Source organism: Ovis canadensis, chromosome 16, assembly GCF_042477335.2.
Source record: "Ovis canadensis isolate MfBH-ARS-UI-01 breed Bighorn chromosome 16, ARS-UI_OviCan_v2, whole genome shotgun sequence".
NCBI classification, from domain to species: domain Eukaryota; kingdom Metazoa; phylum Chordata; class Mammalia; order Artiodactyla; family Bovidae; genus Ovis; species Ovis canadensis.
Window position 1 is genome coordinate 13,323,344 of NC_091260.1, and position 27,991 is coordinate 13,351,334.

The window sequence follows — 27,991 nt, forward strand, 5'->3', positions numbered from 1 at the left end:
TGGTAAATAACTTAGAGAATTTATTTGCAAAGTAGGAAATAAAAAGCATGATTTTAACGTTTATTTAGAATACGAACAAAACTAGAAAAAGTTAAACTACTGAAAAGAAGGTAGAGTACTTGAAGTTAGCTTAATGGCCAATTAATACAACAAGCAAAACCCAAGTTTCCTTCATGCAGATAAAACTTAAGGAAAAGAAAAAGGGAATGTTTATAGAACAGATCACAACAAATATTTTTAAAATTTACATAAACTGTACATAAATGAAAAAATAAATTAGATGATTTACAAGAAATGTTTTATAGGTTACAATAGGCTATAACTTAGTTTATTATGAATAAAATTTGTAGCACATCATACATTTTTACATCACAGGTTCAGTGTTAGAATAATTTCAACGTAACAGGTTAGACTTCGGGAGAACAATGCAGTAGACAGAATAAGGCAACTGAAATGGAAATGGCTTGTATAAGTAAAATTAAACATATTCTAGGTATGATTTCACTCTGTAAGTGGACAGAATTAAGATAAGTGCCATTCAACTTCAGTTAAAGTCAAATCACTATATCATCTCACTTTAGTTCAAATAAAAAGTCAGAGCACACAATCTATTTTTTAAAAATGACAAAACATCTTAACCTGACTTACATCCATATTCCATTAATTATATTTGGGACAAGGAGACCAGAATATGATGTTAGGTCTATATAGTTATCTTTTGTTTCTAAATGTAAACTAAAAAGGGCACCTCAGAAAAAAGTAGCACATTTCAAAATGGCTTAAAACCTGTGCTGACTACCTACTTTGCTAGGTATGAGATCCATGATTCAGATACGGTGTATAGCTAAAATAATCTCAGACGATCTGCATTATTGATGTACATTCCACAAATTATGCAGAACTGAAATGTTTTCTCTGAAAGGGACCGAAAACTGTAAGCACTGCAATGTGTGAAAGATGTTAAGGAATAGAAAAAAAGAAAAACAGCAGTATCTTGAAACTTAGTTGCATATTTATACAATTCAAAATCTTGAATTTTAACTTTATTCATGCCTTTGAAAAATATATTCCTCATTAGTTTTTTAAACACAAAATTACTGGCAGCTACAGCAAAAAAAAAAAAAAAAGAAAAAGACTGGAAATGTAAAAAGAGAGATAATCTCTTGACTACAGAACGAGCCAGAATGTTAAGACTTAGGGGTTTTTCTTAAGGAAAAAAAAAATTGACTTCCTCTCAAACACACCATTCAGTACCGACTGTAGTACCTGAAGTCCCAAAATCAACTCACTGCTACATTTATTAAGCTGGAAATGTCAGATACATATCCAGTCTGATTATTCTCAGGTAATCATATTTGATGTAGATAACTATAATCCACGATATTTCAACTCACAGATAATTAACATTGTATTTTATAAATCCCACTATGAATTGTGTTTGACAAAAGCAATAAATAATTCTAGGAGGGGTTTATCCCACATCTGCATCCACTCACAAAGATCAAAATTCTGGTGGCTCAGATGGTGAAGAATCTGCCTACAATGCAGGAGACTTGGGTTTGATCCCTGGGTTGGGAAGGTCCTCTGGAAAAGGGAATAACAGCCCATTCCAGTATGAATCCCATGGACAGAGAGGAGCCTAGTGGGCTATAGTCCAGGGGGTCGACACTAAAGAAAAGGATTACTGAAGAAAATCCCAAACGTATCTAACATTCAAACATCCATAAATTTAGTGGTATGTTTCTTTTTGTACAATGTAAAAGTTCTAATAATGCCCATATAATTTTGAAGTTATAGCACAATAAAATCCCAGATAGCTTTACAGATTAAAGCACACACATACACATTTATATATATATATAACCCTTGATAGTACTTTAAGGTGTATCTATTACTTGGCCATTACAGGCAATAACAGAACTAATACCATTCTATTGGTGAGAATCCAAAAGTTAGTATCTCTTAACAGATACAAATAAAATGAACTTTATAAAACATAGCTGAACAATCTCAAATGCTGTCATCTCAAATGCTTCCATGAATGGAGCAACTATCTATCTTTCTCAGGATCCTGATGATCATCCAGTCATTCCCCAGTGTTAACATATCAAACCCTCATTTCACAAATAAAACAACATTCAAAGAAGCTACATCAGTGCCTGGGTGCTATTTCTAACACAATGCCAAGTTATGATCCCACACCCACTGAAGACACAAGACAGATAACGCATTTAAACTTTTTCGAAGTGGAAATCACTGAAAATTTTTATGTGTCTGACGTGTACCCCAATATTCATCACAGCATAATAGCCAGGGCATGGGAGCAACCTAGATGTCCATCAGCAGACGAATGGATAAGAAAGCTGTGGTACATATACACAATGGAGTATTACTCAGCCGTTAAAAATAACACATTTGAATCAGTTCTAATGAGGTGGATGAAACTGGAGCCGATTATACAGAGTGAAGTAAGCCAGAAAAACACGAATACAGTGTATTAACACATATATATGCAATTTAGAAGGATGGTAATGATGACCCTATATGCGAGACAGCAAAAGAGACAGAGATGTAAAGAACAGACTTTTGGACTCTGTGGGAGAAGGCGAGGGTGGGATGATTGGAGAGAACAGCATTTAAACATGTATATTACCATACGTCAAATAGATCGCCAGTCCAGGTTCGATGCATGAGACAGGTTGCTCAGGGATGGTGCACTGGGATGACCCCGAGGGATGGGATGGGGAGGGAGGTGGGAGGGGGGTTCAGGATGGGAACACATGTACAGCCATGGTGGATTCATGTCAGTGTATGGCAAAACTACCATAATATTGTAAAGTAATTAGCCTCCAATTAAAATAAATTTTTAAAAAATTACATGTCTGAAAAGATGGGGTGGTTTACTTTTCATGGAACATTATTTTCAATAAGTTATTAAAATATCTTTTAAAAAATTACTCATTTTTTGAAGCCTTTGCTAATCCTTTACTAGGCTCAGTAGAAATATAAAGCAACTGTCTCAAATACTGAAAACAGGCAGTAATATAGATAAAGCACATTACTTTCTGAGATTATTATCTCATGACAGAAACAAAGTTGGCTCAATTCCTTCCATATTAGAATAAAACACCTTAATCAACCTTATTGGGAAAATAGGACATTAGAGACATTTCATGACAAATCATGTTAAAATTAAGGTCAAAAGTATTATTACAAAAATGCAGTACATTTCTAATATTTTGCTTATACATACCATAAAACAAATAAGTTAAATACAAAATAACACATACTCATTTTTCTAGTGATTATCCTTTATAGGTTTTTACATGGCTTTTAGAAGAGAAAAAATTTCTAAACCACTCTCAAATGCAACAGACTAAAAAGCATAAAGTGCTCAACAGAAAAAAAATAAACAAGATATAAAAAACTTTGCATATAATCAGCAGAGTGGTTATAAAGGACATTTGGAAACTATTGCCTACACTAAGCTTTCCACCCAAGGATGTAATCTTAGAAATCAAGGCAAGATGTGGTGGACTGCTCTTAGAAGGCAAGAGTACCGCTGAACACAGAAGAAACCTCTTCCCTTTAAGCTACATAATTTTTCTTACAGAAATGGTCTTTTAGGAACTGGTAGTTAAAGTACAACAAACACATTTGCACACAAAGGTAAAAAACTCAGCAATCTTTACAAAGTCTAGCATTTGGCAAACAATCTGAACCTCCAGAAGGACTGTCAAGACACCACATATATCATTGGCGATGGCACTAACTTCATCTAAACTAACAGTCCACCTATTTAAACTACAGCAGCTGAGTAGAGGACACCCATGTGCAGAAACAAGGAGGTCTACAAGTACGCTGTCTTGGGAGAAGTTAGGGTGTAGAAGCGAAGGCCATTAATTCTCCAAGTCTAGTTAAAAAGTAATCTTCTGTGGGAAGGGATGGTGGTAGTAGTGGTGGAAGGTTCAAGACCTTGTGCTCTCTACCCAGCCCCAAAACAAACTGACAGTGCTCCCTGCATTTGAAAATATTACTGCCGGGGCTTAAAAATGAAAATCAAATACAAAACTTATGAACATGATTCTCTTTGTGTGTATGGAATTAAGAGAGTCTGTTTTTAGTTCTTTAGAATTGGCTTCTCAAAGTTCAGTTAGACAAGATGTGGGGGGGCGGCAGGGGAAGGGGGGAGTTTAAGACATTGGAATCATCACATTTACTTCAGTGAAGGAAATACACATTTTGACAGACTGATGAGGATGGTCAGCATGTGTCTTGGGTAATTTTATTAGTATCATTAGAAGAATGATACATACTATATAAGATGGCAGGATACAATGTAAGATAATTTTTGGAATGGTCAGAAATACAGCCTGAGTAAAATAAAGTAGGCCAAACAAGGTACTTCTTTTCCCTCTTTTTGTTTTTTAAAAATTAGGTTCCCATATTCATAGTTTTAAGAGCTAGTTCCAGAAACTACACTAGTACAGTAAGCACTACTCAAATGTGGTTACTGAAAACCTGAAATAGGTTAAACTGCGTTGAGCTGTAAGTGTGAAGTATATGCTGACTTTGAAGACTAAGTAGCAACAAGCCTTTAAAAAACTCAAGATAACTTTTTAAATGTATTACATGTTGAAATGGTAACATACACTGCATTAAATAAAAACATGTAATTTAAAAGAATTTCATCTGTTTCTTTTTATTTTTTAAATGTGTCTACTAGACATTGATTTCTCATATTGATTTCTATTAGCACTGTTCAAGTACTTAGGAGCTCTGAGGCATTAAGTTGACTGGGATTAGAACCAAACCTATCTACCACTGTATGCTTACAAGCATTTTCTTGGGATTGTAATAAAAAACTGGAACCTTGGCAGCCTGCATCACAACTCATGTTCTCAGTAGAATTACTTATTCGTTATTCCAGTCATTCTAGACTGTACAAGAGAAAAGCCAAGTCGTTCACTTTATATGCATTTTAGCAGGCAGAGCTTCAGGGTCAAGACAAAAAGCATGAATCATAGTCCCAAATTAACCAAAGTATTGATCAAATTAACTTTTATATACTTTTACCATTCCATTTCCTTTTTAAAGACAGCCCCAAACCTGTAACTGCTAACATACAGTTTGTCAAATGTGTAAAACTTAAAGCTATCATTTAGAAGCAAAATCTTTTGTACAAATGCCCAAATCACAAAATTCTAAAATAAACAGATAGCTTTTGGCTGAAGTATCTGGTCACAAAATGGAAACATTTAAGTAGAAAATGTTTAATCATTGTAGATTTTCAAAATGACCACTGACTGAAATGAATTCAAAGTTCTAAATATCCTAAATTCTAAAAAGTGACCTTCACATGCTTTCCCCTCTGAACGTTAGTATTATTCATATGTTCATGTCTACAGAGAAAGAAAAACTGAATTTTAAGTATTTGAGCACAAAACTTGAGAAATATCTTTATCAAGCAGCTCTTGAGAGTCAACTGAAAATTGTTCTTTATGGAGCAAAACTGTACTGTAAAAACACACTATAACACTTCTTCCTTTCTGTAAACAAGTTTTAAGCTCTTCAAAGTACATCCAGATTTTCAGATTATATCCAGATGTAATTTAAGGAAGTGAATTATTTTTTCCCAATTTCCCCAAGTCTTTCAACTACCTAAAATCATCACTAACAGTCTCAAAAAACTTCGTTGAACTATTATTGGATCTCCAAAATGTTACTGCAAAAGTAAACATCTGAAAAAATTTATAACATTATTTTAAAATGGCTTCAAAATACACAATTCCAAGGCAAACGGATATACAAATTTTGGAACTATAATGTTTTTATTACCAGAATATACAATGATCCTTTCATAATTCTGCAATACTGCCTCAGATTCCCACAGTTTCAAAACCACTGTCCTTTAGATTTCCATAACATCCATTTAGAATAAATGATTTTGTTGCTGCTCATAAAAGACAGTCTGTAGCTTTGATGCTTCAGACATAATTAAACAGAAATGGCTAACTCTGGGCCTAAGATAGATGTGGTGTAGAAAGAGCACAGAACCCTATCAATACACATAAACCACACCCCATTTGAAGCATCCTGGGACCTCAACGAACAGGTTTTCAAGTAAGTAATTAAGCCGCCAATTAAAAAAACATTTTTAAATGTACTGATAAACATGGAAATGTACTGATGATCAAAATACAAAAAATGCGGTATCCCCAATTATGTGGTGATTTCCTAGGGTTCACTCTGAAATTCTGGGTGATGTTTAACAACAGTATTTCAACTAAATTATGGCATTTGAAAGAGGTTACACGTCTGGGGGTAGATTACATGAACATGCTTTTTTGGAGAAGATATGTTTGGAAAACAATAATGAATAATTAATATTTCCTTAACATTTCTAAAATCACATAAAAACGATCATCTTTAATTGCCATTTCAATAAGTTTCCACACAGGGTATGTTACTATCCATGTATTAGTAACCAAAACACACACAGAACAGACTTGTAACAAATATTCAGAATCAATTATTTTCATGAGTGAAACATCTCTGAGACTTTAAGATTCATGTTTGAACATACAGTACTGCAATGCTGGCTACATAAAATAAATAGAAAGTCTTTTTGAGAGGAAGCTCAATCATCAGAGGCTGTATTGCATTTAAGGATTTAACACTGTCTATATACAGAAAAAAAAGTAATCCAATTAGAAATATTTCATGTTACTGGAGCTCTCTTTTTAACATGGCAACATTTAGCAGCTTACCATTCTGACATTTAAAAATCAACAGGAAGAGGGCTACTCTTTTATCCTTTGGTTCCCAGTGAAAAATAACTCAGTAATAATGCCTCTGGTTTTCAGTTCCTCTTGAATGACATTAGCAGAGATAAACCTGATACTTTAGCTGAAATTTGGCAGACCAAGAAGTGCACCGACCGCTCCAAAATATCCCTGTATAATTTAAAAACAATTATTCATGTAGTGCCGCTTTAAATTAGCATGTACTATTAACCATTATTAAAAACACATGTTTGGTATAATCTATTAAAGAACATCAATTCAGAAAGGATGGCTTCCTTGGGGTGTGAAGAAAGGTAGTGGCTACAATGCAAGGAACAAGGGGTTTTAAGCAAAGGTGTATGTTCTGTTATCCTGAAGATTTCAAGGGCATTTATGATCGTAATCAAACATCTTAACAGCTGACAGGCAGCTGGATGGATGCTTATGGGATAAAAGAACAGACAACTTATTTTTCTTAAAGTTTATTTATTGGCTGCTGCTCCACAGAGCTTGTGGAATCCCAGTTCCTTGATCAGGATCAAACCCATGCCTGTAGCAATGGAAGCTCAGAAGCCTAACCACTGAACCACCAGGGAATTCCCTAACTTTCTAACAAAGGTTTATACACTTAAAAAAAAAAAAAGAAAGCTACCAATCTGTTATCAGCTATTGAAAAAAAAATTGTTCTTAAAGCCTGTATTCTCAAGATATAGACCTTTGAAATACATAAACAGTGACTTCTAGATACTAAAGCTTCCTGGACTATTACTGCAATTCTGTGCTCTCCTAGCTTTTCCTAAGAAACTTCCTTGGGCTCTGCCTGCCACTCCAACAGCACAGGGCATGCCAGGTGGACCCGCACAAGAGTGCCCGTTCTGACCTGTATAGCAAGAGTATGGCAATGACACATGGAAGCTCATGAGAGCAGAACAGATGCTCAGAATCTGTATTATGAAGATGATTAATAAAGTATCTAACTGATCAGAAACAAACTAATTCAAGGTAAGTTTACATAATTCAAAACATTTTGTGAACTGATATTTGATCAAGTCAGAAATTAACTGGATGTAGTGAAAGAAAAAAAAAAAAAAAACCTTGAAGAATGAACTCCAAAAATGTTAACAGTGGTTGAGGTTACCTCCAGAGGTAGGGGTGAGGTTGTGGTGGGAGGAATAAGGAGATTTTCATTACTAAATTATATATATATTTTACTGTTCATATTTAACATTTGTTCTCTCAGGGAGAAAAAACAAAACAATTTAACAAATCCACTAAGTACAAAAGCAGCCCCAGAATTTAATGAGCTCACAGATCTGACACTGTTCTCTCTTGGTCATAACTGTGAGATTTTCATCCTAAAGGGATGCCTGCAGGTTTCAGTGACCCCCACCCCAGCAGCTGAAGTGTGGGAACCATACACTATTCAGGTAAATCACATTTTTATACTTAAGGAACAATATATGAAACCTATATACAAAAGCATGCTATTAAAATTTACAAAACTTGATTTTTCATAGCATACCTCATGCTCCAGAAATAGCGCTTTCAGCTGACCTTTTGACCAATAGTCCAGTGCATATGCCAGAAGTTTCATTGAGAGAGTATTGACACGCAAAAAGTTTCCAACAAAGACAACTCTGTTTATTTTCTACAAGAAAAGAAGAAGGAAAATAACTTGAAAAAAGGATTATCAGGTAGATTTTACAATACAATAGAGAGGAGAGCTATATTTACAAATATAAACAATTACTACCTTTTATTAGTGCCTACTACATTCCTGGTATATGCCTTCATAATTCTGAACACTTAAAAAATTATTTCAGAAGAAGTCATTACACTTGTCAAAATTCACAGAATGTACACTAAGAGTGAGCTCAAAAGTGAACTGTGGACTCTCAGTGAGTGTCATTGCAGGTTCACCAGCTGCAACAAACGTACCAAACTGGTGCTGGACACTGATAGCAGGGGAGGCTGCGCATCTGCGGGGTCAAGGCTGAATGCGAACTCTGTACTTTCCACTCGGTCTTGCTGTGAACCTAAACCTGCTCTAAAAACTAAAGCCTAATCAAAACAGAAATGCTTTAGAAAGTCTCTAGCTGAATGATATAGAGACAGACTTGTTTTTGAAAATGGCTATAAATAATACATTTAGCAAAGAAAGTAATCTGGAGAAACATTACTGATGAGATAAAAGGAGACAAACCAAAGAAAGTATTTCAGAGGTGTTTAATTTTTTTAAAAAGCTGTAAACTTGTCAGCATGTTGCAGTTTATGCTCAGCAATGATATGAGAACTTTATCTATAGCACTGGAGATAACACTGACTGGAATACTGGCACAGCCATCCAATCCCCAGGGTTCCAGCATTCTCTGTACCCAGCCTAACCTATCATGTCACTGTCTATTAATTTGGTTCCTTAGGTACCTCTAAGATTAGAAAATCACCGATGGAGAAAGCAATGTTTGAATTTCCAGAATATCTGCATCTACTCTCACAGTAATATGTTTAGAGTACACATTTTTGCATACTGAATTTGTGAATAGTGTAAACTATGCCCTTAATTGGCTTCCCCAACGGCTCAATACAGTCTCTATACAGTCAGCAAAATCAAGACCGGGAGCCGACTGTGGCTCAGATCATGAACTCCTTACTGCCCAATTCAGACTTAAATTGAAGAAAGTAGGGAAAACCACTAGACCATTCAGGTATGACCTAAATCAAATCCCTTACGATTATACTGTGGAAGTGAAAAACAGATGTAAGGACTAGATCTGACAGACAGAGTACCTGATGAACTATGGATGGAGGTTCATGACATTGTACAGGAGACAGGGATCAAGACCCTCCCCAAGAAAAAGAAATGCAAAAAAGCAAAACGGCTGTCTGAGGAGGCCTTACAAATAGCTGTGAAAAGAAGCAAAGGGAAAAGCAAAAGACAAGAGGAAAGAGATACCCATTTGAATGTAGAGTTCCAAAGAATAGCAAGGAGATAAGAAAGCCTTCCTCAGGGATCAGTGCAAAGAACTGATCAGAGGAAAACAACAGAATAGGCAAGACTAGAGATCTCTTCAAAACAATTAGAGATACCAACAGAATATTTCATGCAAAGATGGGCTCAATAAAGGACAGAAATGGTACAGACGTAACAGAAGCAGAAGATATTAAGAAGAGGTGGCAAGAATACACAGAACTATACAAAAAAGATCTTTGTGACCCAGATAATCACAATGGTGTGATCACTCACTTAGAGCCAGACATCTGGAATGCGAAGTCAAGTGGGCCTTAGGAAGCATCTCTACTAACAAACTTAGTGGAGGGGATAGAATTCCAGTTGCGCTATTTCAATTCTAAAAGATGATGCTGTGAAAGTGCTTCACTCAATATGCCAGCAAATCTGGAAAACTCAGCACTGGCCACAGGTCTGGAAAAGGTCAGTCTTCATTCCAATCCCAAAGAAAGGCAATGTCAAAGAATGCTCAAACTACCACACAATTGCACTCATCTCACATGCTAGTAATAGCAATGCTCAAAATTCTCCAAGCCAGGCTTTAGCAATACGTAAACCGTGAACTTCGAGATGTTCAAGCTGGATTTAGAAAAGGCAGAGGAACCAGAGATCAAATTGCCAACATCTGCTGGATCATTGAAAAAGCAAGAGAGTTCCAGAAAAATATCTATTTCTGCTTTATTGACTATGCCAAAGCCTTTGAGTATGTGGATGACAATAAACTGTGGAAAATTCTTAAAGAGATGGGAATACCAGACTACCTGACCTGCTTCTTGAGACCTGTATGCAGGTCAGGAAGCAACAGTTAGAACTGGACATGGAACAACAGACTGGTTCCAAATAGGAAAAGGAGTACGTCAAGGCTGTATATTGTCACCCTGCTTATTTAACTTGTTTGCCGAGTACATCGTGAAAAATGCTGGGCTGAAGAAGCACAAGGTGGAATCAAGATGGCTGGGAGAAATATTAATCACCTCAGATATGCAGATGATACCACCCTTATGGCAGAAAGTGAAGAACTAAAGAGCCTCTTGATGAAAGTGAAAGAGAGTGAAAAAGTTGGCTTAAAGCTCAACATTCAGAAAATGAAGATCATGGCATCTGGTCCCATCACTTCATGGAAAATAGATGGGGAAGCAGTGTCAGACTTATTTTGCGGGGCTCCAAAATCACTGCAGATGGTGACTGCAGCCATGAAATTAAAAGACACTTATTCCTTGGAAGGAGAGTTATGACCAACCTAGACAGCATATTAAAAAGCAGAGACATTACTTTGCCAACAAAGGTCTGTCTCGTCAAGGCTATGGTTTTTCCAGTGGTCATGTATGAACGTTGAGAGTTGTGCTATACAGAAAGCTGAGCGCCAAAGAATTGATGTTTTTAAACTGTGATTTTGGAGAAGACTCTTAAGAGTCCCTTGAACTGCAAGGAGATCCAACTAGTCCATCCTAAAGGAGCTCAGTCCTCAGTGTTCATTGGAAGGACTGATGTTGAAGCTGAAACTCCAATACTTTGGCCACCTGATACAAAGAACTGACTCACTGGAAAAGACCCTGATGCTGGGAAAGATTGAGGACAGGAGGAGATGGGAACAACAGAGGATGAGATGATTGGATGGCATCACCAACTCAATGGAGATGAGTTTGAGTAAACTCCAGGAGTCGGTGATGGACAGGAGGTATGGTATGCCACTGTCCACAGGGTCACAAAGAGTCAGACACAACTGAGCAACTGAACTGAACTCAGTGATAAAGTGGTAAATGGCTCAGTGGTAAAAGAATCTGCCTGTAATGCAAGAGATGAGGGTTTAAGCCCTGGGTCAGAAATGGCAACCCACTCCAATATTCTTGCCTGAAAATCCCATGGACAGAGGAGCCTGGTGGGCTATAGGCGATGGGGTCACAAGAGCTGGATGTAACAGAGCAACTAAACACACTATTTCATGAACCTGTGAGTTGGTGTCTTGTGGTGTATGGCCTTAATTACTGTTAATTCGTCAGTGAAAATGGACCTGTAAGAGCTAATAAAAAAGATCCCGGATTACTGTCAGCCCCCCAAAGTGAAATGTTTCCCAACTCTAGGTTAAAACACCTGCTAGTAGCTCCCTCAACTAACTTACTACACTGTTATAAAGAAACTGAAAAGACAGAATTCTGATTTTAAATTTAGAATAATTCAGAGGATTAATTCAAGCCTTTGCACAGTTGTTCTCTCTCCTGGAGCCTCCCTATCCCCAAAGATCTACACCCATGATTCTCTCACCTTCTTCAAATCTTTGCCTAAGAGTCACATTTTCAACAAAGGCTTCCTTTAACTACCTAATTACTTAGTAATTTGTCCCCTGCCAGTCTTCGGTCTACTCATAGTTCTCTTTAACCTGTTTAATTTTCTTTCTTTTTCTTTGCTGCACCTGGCATGTAGGATCTCAGTTCCCTGGCCAGGGATTGAAACCACACTGCCTGCAAAACCCGCCAGGAAAGTCCCTAATTTTCCCTTTTTAAAAAATAGCATTTCCTACCTAATACTAAGCAGTTTACTTATTTACTGTATCACTAGAACAGCTGTAAGCTTCACAAAGTCAGGGATTTTTGTTTTCTTCCCTAATTTACCTCAAGTGCCCAGAACAATACCTGGCAAATGATACTCTGCAAATATTTATTCAATGAATAAACAAAAGAGTGAACAAATGAAGAATTCCTTCATAAAGTACAATTTCCAACTCATTTACAACATATTTGATATTTACAAAAACTAAATGGGCACATACACCTACTACATGAAGGCAGAATTGTATAATCTTCTTTAAATAAAAATAACCCAATTATGAGGTAACTCCAGCAGTACATGCTTTTTGTAAGAATCCACCACTCAAACGTCATGTGAAGAGCAAGCCTCAGTGCCTTCATAGCCCTGTACAATGCTGCTTGATCCATATGCAACAAGGCAGCACTGTAAAGAAGCCGAGGGCAGCAAGAAAACCTCCAAGTGCGCCACTAATCAAATGCAACGTTAACAGGAAGAAAAAAGAAAACCCACACTTTCAATATTTAGTTGCCTCAAAATGTTTTACTGTTTAGGGGGAATCTCTGTTCTACAATTTCAAGATATTTAGGCCTTATATTTCTGAAAAGGTTGCTGGATAAATGTAAATATCTCTTTGTTCTAATTTCTGATTTGAATGATCTACTACTTTGTTTAAAGTATCACAGTGGGGTAGGTAACATACATATATATTAGTGTACCTTGGGATTTAATGGATTAAGAGATCTAAATCCTAGAGGCCTCCTTAAGAATCCTGCTACATGTACAGAAAACTCCAACTCACATTTTTCATGTAATTAAAAACATTTACCTCATTAACAGCACACATTCGTGCTATAGAACCAATGTTATTGGTGATAGTAACTAAAGTAGCTCTTGCTAGATCTTCTTTACTAACAGATTCTCGCTTCTCCTTATAAATCATATTCCCAAAACTGTAGAGAAATGAAAAACAAAATCAAATCTGCTGATTAACAAGCAATATCTCATACATTTTGGAACTATAGCCTACAGGTAAGTCTACACATGTGCAAAATAAGGTATACGTGTACAGTTACTTAATGACCCAATGAACTGCACACAGCAAACATTGGGAACAACCCAAACATACATCAAACTGATCGTCACACAATCAAATACCATGAAGCTATTCATAAAAAAGAGAGAGAAGGAAGGAGGGGACGCAGAAAAGGGAGAACAAAGAGGAAGATGGAGGCAGAAAAAGAAGGAGAAAGAGAGAGGAAAGGGAGCAGGCAAACAGACTAGGAAATACTACCGTTACAGATGATACAACCATCCCTCTTATCCATGAAGGACTGGCTCCAGGACCCTCCTTGGACACCAACATCAATAGATGCTCAGGTCCCTTGTACAAAATGATGTAGTATTTCCATATAACCTGTATATATACTTTACATCATCTCCATATTACTTAACACAATATAAGCACTATATCAATAGCTGCCTGGGCGCAGTAAATCCAAATTTTGCTTTTGCAACTTTCGGGACATATTTTCAATCTGAGGGTGGCTGGTTGTGTAGATACAGAACCATGGTAAGGGGACCGAACTGTATATGGTATGCTATAAAATGCTATATAATGGTATGTTAATGTTATCTTCAAAGTTACCTTTTATAAGAGGAGGATAAGGATATATATTTGTATTTGCATAGAGAAACACTGGAAGTATACTCAAGAATGAATAAAAGTTTCCTACAGTACACTGAGGGAAGACTTCGTAATGTAAATTTAATTTTGAAATCACACAGATGTTCAAAACTTATAACTGAACTGGGTAAAAGGAAGGCCCCTTACAACTTCGTGATACACTGCTTTCTAAAAACTAAGTAAGCAAGCTTAATCACAGTGTAAATGTTAAACTTACCTAGATGCCACAGCCCAACCAGGCAGACCGAATCTCTCATAATCTCCCCCGTAAATGTCACGGACGAGCTTGTCAGCTTGTGTGCTGTCGCCTTTCGATGCCATCTCAAGAGCCTCTTCAAAACTTTCACAGCCAGTCAACAAGCTACATAAACCCAGAAAGGTACCCCCTCCAAGGCTAAAGAAAACAAACAGAATGTGGTAAGTTGCATTTACACACTGTGTTCCTTCTCCAATGTAAAAGGATGGAGCACTGACTTATTCAATTAAACACATGAATAGAAAACATTCACTAAACCTGAGAAAAATGCAAAGCAAAACCAAACTTATCAGATCAGAGTAAACCAAAGGAAAAAAATTCTGTTGCGGAAACGACACGACACGGACACCTTCTGTGTCTCATGTCTTCACCTGGTACCGCACACTGTAGCTGCTGAAACGCACGTCTCTGTGTGCATGAAAAAGGAGCGTTTCAAAAAAGGTTAGCACCACACAAATTAAGAGGAAAACTGTAACTCTAAGTCAATACACAAACATTTATATGACTCTGAAATGAATACAATGAGATCATTTAAAGACAGAAATTAACTTGGTTCTAATACTCTTTGAATATGCTCATAAAATGAAATCACGTTTCTCTAATCCTTAAAATGAAAACCTTTGCTCCTTTAATCTCAGCTCAATTTCTAACAGGTTCTACTCCTGAATCACTGTTGGAATCTAGTTAACAGACTGAATTTCTATCTTTTTGAATTGACTTAAGTAGGTAATACTTCCCTGTAATTCTCTGGCATAGAGTTACACTGGAGATAGATTTTCAGTCACCATAGAAATAGAATACTAATTAAAGTACCATTCAAATAGGCGTACTATAGTGCTGAAAGTTTTCCTGGGGACTTCCCTGGCAGTCCAGTGGGTATGACTCTGGGCTGCCAAAGCAGGGGCCGTGGGTTTGTTTCCTGGTCTAGGAGCTAAGATTTCACGTTATACCGAGGCAAAAAATAAAGTGTTCTCCACTCCCACACCCTCACTGCCATAAAACCACCTAATTTAAGAATCCTAAAATCTATCTTCCTCAAGTTTCCTTAAAAGCTGATAAAGTACATACTAGAATCATAAGGTAAATTCAAAAATCTCATTTCACATCTGTATTTCAGGTATTATAGAAAAGAAAGTGAAAGTTGCTCAGTCAAGTTTGACTCTGTGACCCTGTGGACTGTAGCCTGCCAGGATCCTCTGTCCATGGAATTCTCCAGGAAAGAATACTGAAGTGGGTAGCCGTTCCCTTCTCCAGGGGATTTTCCCAACCCAGGGACTGAACTGGTTCTTCTAAATTGCACTGCAGGCAGATTCTTTACTATCTGAGCCACGAGGTAAGAGCTCATGTTAAATTGATCCTATTGAATTGATTACAAGGCTGCTAAATACTTCAACTTAGAAAAAGAGAAACAACTATTCTTTTTGGCTACACTGGGTCTTTGCTGCTGCATGGGCAACACCACAGCGGGGACAGTGGGGTCTACTCTCCAGCTGTGGTGCACAGGCTCCTCACTGTGGTGGCTGCTCTTGATGCAGAGCATGGGCTCTGGTGCGCAGGCTTCAGTTACTGCGGCTCCCAAGCTCTAGAGCACAGGGTCAATAACGTGGTGCATGGGCTTAGGTGCTCAGCAGTATGTGCGATTTCCCCAGATCAGGGATCAAGCCCATGGTTCCTGCATTAGCAGCTGGATTCTTTACCACTGAGCCACCAGGGAAACCCCAAATACTCTGTACTTTAACTATGAATCAAATAAGCATGTGGCAAGACTTAGGCTTAAATATATCTATATAAAAATGAGAAAAATGTTTTGGAAAATAAAAGTATTATTGGAATCATTCCAGATAAAAATTCACACTTCATTATGGAAATTTTAATGACAACTGACACTAACCAAATGCAAACATTTCATGATTTTAGTTTAAGTCTACACACATGCCTTATAAAACAGCACTCTCTGCAACACTGTAGCATTTACTTACGTATCTGCATTTCTAGCTACTGCACAATACACTTTTTCTGATGAAGCTACCATACGTATACATAGATAGATATAGATAGATAGATTTCACAGTTTCTAAGAATGAAACAATATGAATGCTGCTCTAAGAACAAAAATGCTACCACCTTGTTCCGGTTACTCGTTTATAGTTGTCTTTGGAATGGACTGCTAAAATACTGACTCCCGAACCAATGTTCACTACCAGGAGCGGATAGGGATCATCCAGGTTAAAAGGCATCTTTTGGCACCTCTCAGGTTCTGAGGCATTAGCAAAATAATAGCACTCTGCTTGTCCATTGAAACTGACAGAATCTATATACAGCAAGCCCTTCACAAGGCAGTCAAGTTCATCCAGTTTGTGCAGGTGGAGGTTTCCAATCTGTAAACAAACCCCAAAAGAAGTTTTATAAAGTGAACAAAGGATAGCACTCAAAATACTTAACTATATAATTTCCATGTACTTCACAAAACTTCAAAACCAGCTACAACCCCAGCGATTTTACTTATTTTCTTTTGTAAGAGATTTTGAAGCCCCAAAATCTCTCAGGGGCTTCATTTAGTCCACTCGTTCTCAGGCGTGGTATACTTCTAGAGGCATTCTGGAAATCTGTCGGGACATTTTAGCTTTCACCAAGATGGGGAGGAGGGAAGAATCAAACTAACATTTAGTGGGCAGGGACTCGGGTGGGGTACCAGATATCTGGAGTGGGCGGGCAGTTGTGCAAAACAAAGAATTAACCCTTTTTCTGCATTATCTTTGAACATTCTGACATATTTTTGTTTAGATAGTAGTAGGAAAATGTTTTTGATAACCTGAGCCTATATAAACAAGTGTTTTATCTATCTATGTGTGTAAATACATGGTATTTTTTTATACAGTTTTAAATACATCCTAAATTTGCAAGGAATGCAACCGTTATATAAACTAAGTGTTGCACTTTTGTTTGGAACTTTATCTTGTGTTGTTTAGCATCTTGGAGAGTTATATCACAATAGCAACACCACTTACATATTTGATTCTCCAATAAAACATGCTGTATCCATCTAGCATGTGTGGCTTTAGAAATTAAGGTCTATGTACAGGTGTAAGTGGGTGCTCAGTTGCTCAGTCCTGTCCGACTCTTTGTAATGGCAAGGACTACAGCCCACCAGGTTCTCTATCCAGGGGATCTTCCAGGTGAGAATACTGGAGTGGGTTGCCATTACCTTCTCCAAGGGATCTTCCCAAACCAGGGATCAAACCTGTGTCTTCTGCGTCTCCTGCACTGGCAGGATTCTCTACCACTGAGCCACCTGGAAAGCCCGAATCTATGTCCCCACAAGCATCTAAATCTAACTGCTTCATTATGCCCTCCCGTGTGACCCTACCAGAGAATCTACCTACTTCTACTTACCAACATACAAAATTGATCAGTTATAGCTTAATTTCCTATCTTTATATTATAGTTTTGGTACTAATGGGAAATTATTAAATTCACTTTTGATTAGTAAAGAGATTATATTTGTTATAGAAGATCTCAGCTTTGATAATGCTTTCCCATTCTCTAAGGACTTATCAGGTATCACTCCTGAGGATACTTACCAGGTATCCTCCTTGAGTTTCCATGGCATCTCTTTTCATAGCAATAGTATTAATTATGATGCACTGTACTTCTGTTTGTAATTCACTTAACCATGTGGTCCAGAAAACTGACCTCTTTGACAGCCTAGTCTGTGTCCTATTCCTAGCTGAGTTCTCAGTGTCTAGCACAATAACCTAACAAATACTAGATGCTCAAATATTAGCTTAGTAAATGACTGAACACCAACAAAAACAAATATTATAAAACCTCATCACTAGAAAATACTAATATTTCTTTTAAGAAAAATTAGAACTCTGTAATTTGGATACCAGTATTTCCAATGGCTTGACAAGAGGTGGCTTCAAGGACACTCCTTTTGGCAAGAATACTGGCAACCATTAAGTATCACACATCCAAACAAACTGGTTTCAAATTCATGAAATTTATGGTCAGATTACTCAATAAACTGAATACAAATCAATACTACTCATAAAAATTTTTAGTAAAAATGTATAGACTTTTAAGCTACCCCAAACTACAAGGTATTCACTTCTGTGAGCCCCATAAGTGATCACTTATGCTCTATTAATAGATTTTTCTCACATGAATTTGAGAAATTCACAGGCATATTTAAATGGTCTTCTTTCACTTTTCACTTTCATACACTGGAGAAGGAAATGGCAACCCACTCCAGTGTTCTTGCCTGGAGAATCCCAGGGACGGTGGAACCTGGTGGGCTGCCGTCTATGGGGTCGCATAGAGTCGGACATGACTGAAGCGACTTAGCAGCAGCAGCGTGCATTATTTTCAAAAAAAACAAATTTCAGTAAATCTAAGTATCAACTTTTTAATCTTTGTTCAAATGGGAAGGACTGGAAGTTTGGCAAACCACTAGCACAGAAATCAATGCTTGCATAATCCTCTTGCCACATCCAAATGACACCCCTCCCCCAACTTCAAGACTGGAATGTGGTGGGGTTGATGATATAAAACACAAGAGAAAAAGGGGTAACAGTAACTTCATTCAGGTGCCTATTAATAAAAACATACAGACTTCAGTTGGAGTCTGGGAAGATGGGTGTCTTTAGGAGAGATGACTAGATTAATACTCAAAAAACCATGCAAACACAGAATAATAATATGAAAATATTTCAAGCCCCATTTATATCTGGCTTTGCACACTACCAAATTCACTGGAGTCTATGTCTACTGTAACTTTGTAGCAGTTCTTAAGCTTACCAGATTTTACCAAATATTATGTATAACAGGCCCAAATCTGGCCTGTATGAAGGTTTTTAAATGCTCCAATCAAAAGTAAGTCATGTAGATGAATGGATGAATAAGTTGTACATATTTACAATGGAATATTACTCAGTCACAAAAAGGAACGAATTTGATCAGTGGGGGAAGCACAAGCTGGAATCAAGATTGCCAGGAGAAATATCAATAACCTCAGATATGCAGATGACACCACCCTTTTGGCAGAAAGTGAAGAGGAACTAAAGAGCCTCTTGATGAAAGTGAAAGAGGAGAGTGAAAAAGTTGGCTTAAAGCTCAACACTCAGAAAACGAAGATCATGGCATCTGGTCCCACCACTTCATGGGAAACAGTGGCTAACTTTATTTTTCTGGGCTCCAAAATCACTGCAGATGGTGACTATAGCCATGAAATTAAAAGAGGCTTACTCCTTGGAAGGAAAGTTATGACCAACCTAAACAGCATATTGAAAAGCTGACACATTACTTTGTCAACAAAGGTCCACCTAGTGAAGGCTATGGTTTTTCCAGTGGTCATGTACGGATGTGAGTTGGACTATAAAGAAAGCTGAGTGCTGAAGAATTGATGCTTTTGAACTGTGGTGTTGGAAAAGACTCTTGAAAGTCCCTTGGACTGAAAGGAGATCCAACCAGTCCATTCTAAAGGAGATGAGTCCTGGGTGTTCATTGTAAGGACTGATGTTGAAGCTGAAACTCTAATACTTTGGCCACTTGATGTGAAGAGCTGACTCATTTGAAAAGACCCTGATGCTGGGAAAGATTGAGGGCAGGAGGAGAAGGGGATGCCAGAGGATGAGATGGTTGGATGGCATCACCGACTCAATGGACATGGAAGTTGGTGATGGACAGGGAGGCCTGGCGTGCTGCAGTTCATGGGGTCGCAAAGAGTTGGACCGAGCAACTGAACTGAACTGAACTGAACTGAGTGAAGCAGATGAACCTAGAGCCTGTTTTACAGAGTGAACTAAGTCAAAAAGAGAAAGACAAATATCATGTACTAATGGATATATATGGAATCGAGAAAAACGGTACTGATGTACGTATCTGCGGGGTAGCTACACAGACACAGATGTAGAGAACAGACTTGTGTGCACAGCTGGGGAAGGAGAGGGTGGGAGAACTGAGCGCGCGCCAGTGAAACGCGTGCACTGTATGTGTGCTGTCGCCTCTGACTCTCTGCAGCTCTATGGACCACAGGCTGCCAGGTGCCTGTCCCTGGGATTCTCCAGGCAAGAATACCAGAGTGGGTTGCCATTTCCTACTCCAGGGTGTCTTCCCAACCCAGGGATCGAACCCGTGTCTCTTGTGTCACCTCCACTGGAAGGGGGATTCTTTACCATGCCAATGTGAAATAGACAGACAGCGGGAATTTGCTGTACGACACACAGAGCTCAACCTGGTGCTCTGTGACAACCTGGAGGGCTGGGAGGGAGGCTCAAGAGGGAGTGGACACATGTATACCTATGGGTAATCCATGCTAATGTATGGCAAAAACCAACACAACACTGTAAAGCAAATATCCTAACAAACATTTTTTAAAAAAGGGCAAGTCAAGAATATATATTTCCTCTGTATCAGCACAGAGAACCAGTCCAAGGAACATACCAGACAGAAACCAAGCCTCATATTTTAAAAACTGAAGAGAGCAGGTATCAATTTTTGCCTCTGAGTGAAATACCTACTGTGCGAAAATCTTTTTCAAACTTGTAAGCACCGCCTCCTGTAGCACATAGCACCGTGTGTAATGTTGAGAAGTTTTTATCTCTTCCCATTTGGATAAAAGTAGGCAGGTCCTGGGTTGGAAATCTGATAAAGTGCAAGTTCCCTCTCCGGCCAAAAAGTGTTAAATCTTTCAGTTCAAGGTGTACATCCCGAATACCAGTGGATCCATACGCTACATTAGAAGTCAAATATTTCCGGATACTTTTTAAGCTCTCAACTTCTTCTTGTTCCTCCTCTGCTGTGATATCAATAGGTTCAAAATATGATAGCTTTACCAGAGTTCCCCCGATGTCCATGCCAAACCACGGGAAAGCTGTGGATAAAAAATAAAAATATTTATCTTGATTTTGGAAATACAAATTAGGAACTAGTTAATCAGCCACAAACTATTTACTGTGAACCATCCACTCAGTCAACTTATGAGGTAAGACACATCTTCCATATACAACTCACCCTTTTCCCTTCAAAGTATTACTCTGTGCATTTTCTAAAAACCCTGAAACCTAGGATTCCTGGATCCCAAGGACCATTTAATTCTTGCTCTGTGACAACCTAGAGGGGTGGGAGGGAGGGTCAAGAGGGAGTGGACATATGTATACCTATGGATAATCCATGCTGATATATGGCAAAAAACATACATCACACACCTGTCACAGGTAGGCATCTCTTTTCATTTATTATATACTTACATGTGCTCCAGGAGATTAAGACAAAAAATAGGACCAATTCTGTCTTACTACAGTAATATGTCATCACCTTTTGAAAATGTTTCTAAAAAGATTTTAATGTAATAAAATTGGTCTAGAATCATGTCAAGTAACCTAAGAGAAAAGAACCTCCTTATAAGAACCTTTTTTCTTTGCTCATTAAACTTAAAACAGGCTTCTTTAAGGGCCTCTGGTTAATGAAAATTAGCTGTTGATAACGTTGAAGGTAAACCTACCTGGAGACAGGCACACGTGGGTAGGTAGCATCATCTGGACTTGGGACTTGGTACTCTTACTAACTGGGCTGTATGACACTGGAAAAACCATTAACCTGTCAAAACCTAGTTTCCGTAAGGTCTCTTTGTCTTCTCTGGGATCTTAATCAGTATGACAATGAATGAAAACTAATTTCATAGTTAAGATACATAGATTACAAAATGCCTAACAGCAGGTATTTAACAGTTCATTATGTATAGGTTCTCAAGGATAAGTAGTTCCCTCTAAAATTCTACTTTGTTTCTTAAGCATTCATATTTGCTTGATATGAGTGTACCATTAGAAACCGGGAACATCAATTCAATGAGAAAGGGTTCTGTACATTTCTCTATACAGGCACTATGCTTTTGTCACCTATAGATTTGTATAAACAACTCAGATGCTGAAGAAACTGAATTTTCTCACTTTTGTCAGGTGGCTAGCAATGGAGGCCATCTTAAATAAGTAAAAAAAATAGAGTCAGCTCTTAAAGGAGGGGTAACTGGAGACGCTATAATGCAGATCATGACGTTTTAGTAACCATAACATACAAACTAGAACATGATAGCTCCCTGCTTTCCTGCACAGAGATCCCTTCAGTTCAGCAGAGTTCTAGAATTTATTTCCTTTTGCCAGAGAAGCAATCACCATTCAAAAAGTATGGAGGAGGCAATCAGAATACAGAAAATTTATGATCTACTCCTTTCATTCTAGTAAGTGATCTAATTGCCAGTGCCATTAAAGCAAATATTTAAGCTGGTTACTCTGTCACTAACCAAAGTGAGAGGGAGAATGGCCGCGGAATTAAACTTTATTTACTTGCAAAAAAACTACAAAGTTAAGTACAACCACAGGCCTACTGATAGTTCCAAGAGGTAAGAAAAATATCACTTTCTAAAGAAACCAGGCAAATCTCTCTATCAATAGCTTTGCTGCTTCTAGCCTAGGGACAGGTTAAAAGTAGGTTACAGTGCAAAAGCACCCTACTTCCTACATACAGCCTAAGCATTTCTCATTCTTTCGGGAATAAAACTCTCTACTGTCAAGATGGAAAAAAAGAAAGAACCAAAATACACAATCGATAAATGTAAATAACTCCTCTGATGATGGCAAATAAACATTACCTTCTCCAGTCTCTGAGCATTTCCTAGAATCTCTCAACATCTGTTTATGTGACCCTCCAAAAAATAGGAGTTTCTACTCTATTTCTGACCTAAGCCCAAGAGAACTGCTCTATCAGTCCCCTGTAAATAACAAAAATATCCAGAACCACCTTAAGCAGAGTGCTACCTACCAGGCAGATTATGTATGCCAAAGAAGAAAACTGAATGTCTTTTCAGATAATTAAACAGAAGATATTCTAGCCACAAGGGCAGACTGCTTATTTTCAACACGCTGTGCAGGGGTTTCCTAGCAGCCTACTGGTTAGGATTCCCAGCTTTCATTGCCATGGTCAGGGTTCAATTTCTGGTTGGGGAACCAAGCAAAGCAAAAAGCTGCTTGGTGTGGCCAAAACTAACTAAATAAAGTCTGGTCTTTCGTTAAGTGTCGGTAAGGGTAGGGGAGAAGCATTAAAGAGCTATTTAATTGCGACTGGCCACATGCAGATTTTAGCCCAAAGGGATACTATGCCAAACTAGATTTAATTGTTCTTTAGCAGAAAGAGAAGGCAAAAGCTTAAAGTGTTCAAAACATTAGTGGATTATTTTAAGGAACAAAATTCTAAACTGGATACGTGCACTAGTAAATTCCCGATATGGCTCAAGTTCTTGAATAAAAGGCATTTCAATCTTCCCAAGAATCATTCCAAATAGAAGTGCTGTTTTAAAACAGACTAAGAAAATAAACCATTTTCACAGCTTCAGTATTATAATTCCTCAGACAAGCTTCAGAAAATATCCCCCGTTTTGATAAATTAGTTACATCTCAAGGGATATCAGAAACTGTCACCTTCAACTGCACCTTACCATCTATTTGAAGTAATTCTTCCTAAGCAGCGACTCAGTTTATAAATAGGCCAAATTACACAGAAGCAAACAGTACACACACGCTACATACTTCCCTCTGGTCTTGACAGAACCTTCAGGTACCTGACTGCTTGGATCAGCAAAGCATGCATACAAACCTACACCGCACCATATTATAATATGCATATAAACGGTGGGGGGGGCGGCGCGCAGGGAGGACGGACTGCACTGGGTCTTCACTGCGGGCTGTGGGCTTAGTTGTCCTGCAGCAGGTGGGCTCTTAAGTTCCCCAACCAGGACAGAACCTGGGCCCACCGCAGTGAAAGCCCAGAATCTTAACCACTGGACAGCCAGGGAATTCCTTTATATATAAAACTTTTCTTATCACCTTGTTAATCATGCTGCATGCCACACAGGTAACCAGAACAAAGGCTGACCCCTAACTTAGAAAGTCATGTGAGCTGAGACACGGAGGACCGCCACTGCTGAGATGTTTATTTCCTATGATTTAAGTAGGGTGAAGGGCACAAGTAAAGGTAAAGCACATATTGCCACCGTTTTGGTTTTAGCAAAAGATTTTCATTAATGTTTCACTTCATCCTTCCCCTGGAGTTAAATTAATACACAATTTCAAATGCTCATCCTTTAGTTATACAATCTAGAGGATGAATTCCTTTTCTTCTTTTCTGCTTAAATACATGCATGTGGTTTATAAGCTGGTATATTATTAGTGATGCATCAAAAAAACCCAATGTTTTCTAACACTTATCTAACTGTTAAGAAAGCGTGCTACACCAAAGTCACTTGCTTAACTAGTATGAGACACACACTATGTGTTATTAGTGTCCCTCTAAGGAGGAAACAACGCGGCGCATGGACACAGTGCCTTACATGCCAGGTGCTCACCAAAGTTATAATCAAAGGAAGAAGCCCTACACAAGAACTCAAAAACAAAACAAAATAAATATTTCTTTAGCTAACCTGAGTGGTTTGAAACATCAGAAATACTGTCCAGGGATTTTCCTGGCAGTCCAGTGCCTAAGACTCGGAGCTCCCAATGCAGGGGGCAAGGGTTCCATCTCTGGTCTGGGAACTAAGACCCCACATGCTGCGCAGCTTGGGCCAAAAAACAAAGAAAAGAAATAATACTTTCCAGATATATATATATATATATGTATGTATGTATTTATCCACAACAGTTCATAGTTGAAATACTTTCTTTGCCACCGCACAAAAACAAGATGTTCTTTATTTTCATTGTAAAGAACTGAGTAGACAGTAAAGTCATCTTCCGCACATTAGAAACTGGAAATGTTATTTCAGGCTTCTAAATCATATTAACTGACTTTTTCAGCATAATTAGTGGTCTCACAATGTACCACAATGTAGTAATAAGTAAATTACTTCTAAAAAACTAGGTGATCTTATGGTTGCCAGGGAAGAGGGAGAGGGATTTCTAGGGAGTTTGGGATGGACACATACACACTGCTATATTTAAAATGGATAACCAGCAAGGACCTACTGTATAGGGCATGGAATTCTGCTCAATGTTATGCGGCAGCGTAGGTGGGAGGTGGATTTGGGGCAGAACGGCTGAGCTGCTCTGCTGTGCACCAGAAACTACCACAACTTTGCCAGTGGGTTATACCCCACTACAAAAAGTTAAAAAATAAAAATTTAAAAAAAAAACACATAAAAATAGGTATTAGTCCTCAACTTGTTTATTTTATAAACCCTAAATTATCATCTTTGCTTAATATGAAACACCTTTGACAGAGATGGTACCCACACCTGATTACAAGTTTGCCCAATCTAAGTAATCAAACCATTGCTGTGGCAAAAATAAAATACCATAGGGTCAGAATATATGCTTGTCATGGTTAAACCCACTTTCCTAAATGGAAATTCTAAAACAAGCTGAGAAAACCTATGTGTTGAAGGAAGATGTCCAACTGTTCTACTTTACAGTATCTGTTTAAGATTCATTTGATTTAGCAAATGTTAAATTAGAAGTGTTTCTATATTACTGTCATTAAAGCCTTCACATCACTATTTGATACACTGATGAAGGAGAACTCTTTATCTACCATTCTTTTAAAAAAATCATTGTTTAAAAACTGTTTTAGGGGACTTCCCTGGTGGCTCAGTGGCTAAGAGTCTGCACTCACACAATGCAGCAGGCCAGGTTCAACCCCTGGTTGGGAAACTTGAGACCCAGCTGCAATTAAAGACCCAGAGCAGCCAAATAAACATAAAAAAAAAAACAAAAAAAAACGTGTTTTAGTTGGCAGAAACTACCAGATCAGAAAGGTTTGTGCTTCCTTAAGCATGCACACTATGCCCTACAGGTGCAAAAAAAAAAAAAAAACCAACAACGCAGGACTATGAGTCAGGAGCCCGAGGGCATCCAACCTCATTTATCATAGAGTAGGTCGGTGTAGCCTCGGAAAAGTTACTTCGGTGCCCTGTAAGTTCAACTTCCTCAGCATTAAATTAAAACTAAATTATCTCACATTTAAATGACAATAAGCAGATTTCAGAGTGCTTTGGAATGTTGACTCTCCACGGAGGTTTTCAAAAACCGGAGGGGCGGTAAAAGGCAAGATCGTGCTCCGTTTTTACAAGAGATTTCCTAGAACTGTTAGGAGAATCACACGACACTAAAATGGCAAAATTCCAATACAATTCTAAGACAGAAGCATGCATCCCGTATTCCTAGTGGCCCTGAAGAATGGATTTCAAGTATGACAATCGCTGAGTGATTAAATAAGGCATTTATAGTTTTAAATAGTCTAAAAATAAAACGAAGCAAATAAAAGCGACCTACTCTTTAAAAATGGGGAAAAAAATTTTTAAGTACATGCTCCATATTCTTAAAAAAATCTCTATGAGTAGACACCAAACATTCTTAGAGGTCTGCTCTGAGTGGCGGGAATACTGGTAGTTTTGCTCTTTTAACAACCATGAACTATTTGTCATTCTAAATAAAAGCACACTACGGTAATCACCCATCGGTAGGTTACACGCACGTGTGTTTAAAAGCTCTAATTATAACAACAGTGACAACTCCCGGGAACCGTGGATTTCAAAGGACACAAGCAAAAAAACTCAGAGATTAAAAAAAAAAAAAAGTTATAAATGTCCCCGCGCAATCTGACAGCCGTGACCACCAGTTTGCAGCTTTACTTCAGAGGAAGCTGGGAGCGCCGACTGGTAGCTCTAATCTTGCCTGCCAAACCCCGAAACAAAAATTCCCGCTTACACCTCCCAGATCTCAGGAGGAAGGGCGAGAAAAGGCCAGGGGGGCGGCAAGCTCTCGCCAGCTGAGCTTAGGGGGATGGGAAGAGAGCCTGGAACCGGGTGCTGAAAACATCCCTCCGCCCCCATCCCGCGCGCGGTGCCGGCGGGAGCAACCCGTTTCGAAGCAGGCCGCCGGGCCAAGGGCTTTCCAGACGCGGCCTGACGTGCTCTCCCAACCCGACGAACCCAAACCCCCATCTTACAGGGTTTCTTGGCATCCTTGATCTTCATGGCGTCTGCCTGAGGGGCGAGGGGTAGCCTCTGGTCCGGCGCGCGGAGGGCAGTAGCTGCGACTCCAGAGATGGCTCTGGGCCGCGCGGGGAGGCCGGGCCGGTTCCTCCCCTCGGGCCGGGCTGGGCGGGCCAAGGGCGGGGCGGCGGCGCCTAAAGCTAGGCCCGGCCCAAGGGGCGGCCCCCACCCCCGCGAGGGGCGGCCGGGACCGAGCAAGCAGGGGCAGGCCGCCGGCCTCGCCGATGCGGGGCCCCGCCGCCGCTCCAAACAAAAGGCCCCAGTCCTCTGAGCCGCCGCCGCCGCCGCACCGAGAACCAGCCCGCCCAGGCCCAGCTCCCACGTGATGCGAGCCCCCACCTCTCTCTGCTCTTCGCCCGGCTGCTGGGGATTGTAGTTTCCCGTGTGGCGAGGGCCCACTCTCAGGCTACAGTCCTGCAGATGTACTACAAAACCCAGGATGCATCGCGGGCCCTCTTCCGAGGCCCCTGCGCTTCCGGAGGTGGCCTCAGAGTGGTCCCAGAGAGAAGGGGGCGGGGCTTTAATCACGCCAGCGACGAGGCAACCAATGGAGCCTGATGTGGGCGGGCTTCGGAAGGCCGACTCGGCAGCCTCGCCCCGCAGTGGGTAGAGGAGGAGGAGGAACTCTCTGCTGGTGCTGTCATGGCAGTCCTGCGAGTTGCAGGTTTCCCCTGGAGGCAGAAAATGCGGTCAG

General features: G+C 39.1%; 1 protein-coding gene and 1 long non-coding RNA gene across 8 annotated transcripts in view; one reads left to right on the forward strand and one right to left on the reverse strand.

The window, feature by feature from the left end:
- PANK3 (pantothenate kinase 3) lies at positions 1-27,757 on the reverse strand. 2 transcript variants are annotated; one of them, XM_069555999.1, is made up of 7 exons: positions 27,252-27,719; positions 20,780-21,132; positions 16,383-16,636; positions 14,220-14,396; positions 13,145-13,268; positions 8,308-8,433; positions 1-6,956 (listed from the first exon to the last, which is right to left on the reverse strand). In XM_069555999.1, the coding sequence occupies exons 1-7, from the start codon at positions 27,277-27,279 to the stop codon at positions 6,906-6,908; spliced, it is 1,113 nt and encodes a 370-aa protein (XP_069412100.1). In that variant the 5' UTR covers positions 27,280-27,719; the 3' UTR covers positions 1-6,905. The 2 variants fall into 2 exon arrangements, 1 of the variants encoding a protein (XP_069412100.1); XR_011249581.1 differs by lacking the exon at positions 13,145-13,268 and having other exon boundaries at positions 3,796-6,956; positions 27,252-27,757.
- Positions 27,480-27,991, forward strand: part of LOC138421672 (uncharacterized) — a 122,028-nt gene continuing 121,516 nt past the window's right edge. For all 6 annotated transcript variants that reach the window (XR_011249584.1, XR_011249588.1, XR_011249587.1 and 3 more), the window contains exon 1: positions 27,480-27,986. This is a non-coding gene — a long non-coding RNA (uncharacterized lncRNA). The remainder of the gene's footprint in view (positions 27,987-27,991) is intronic.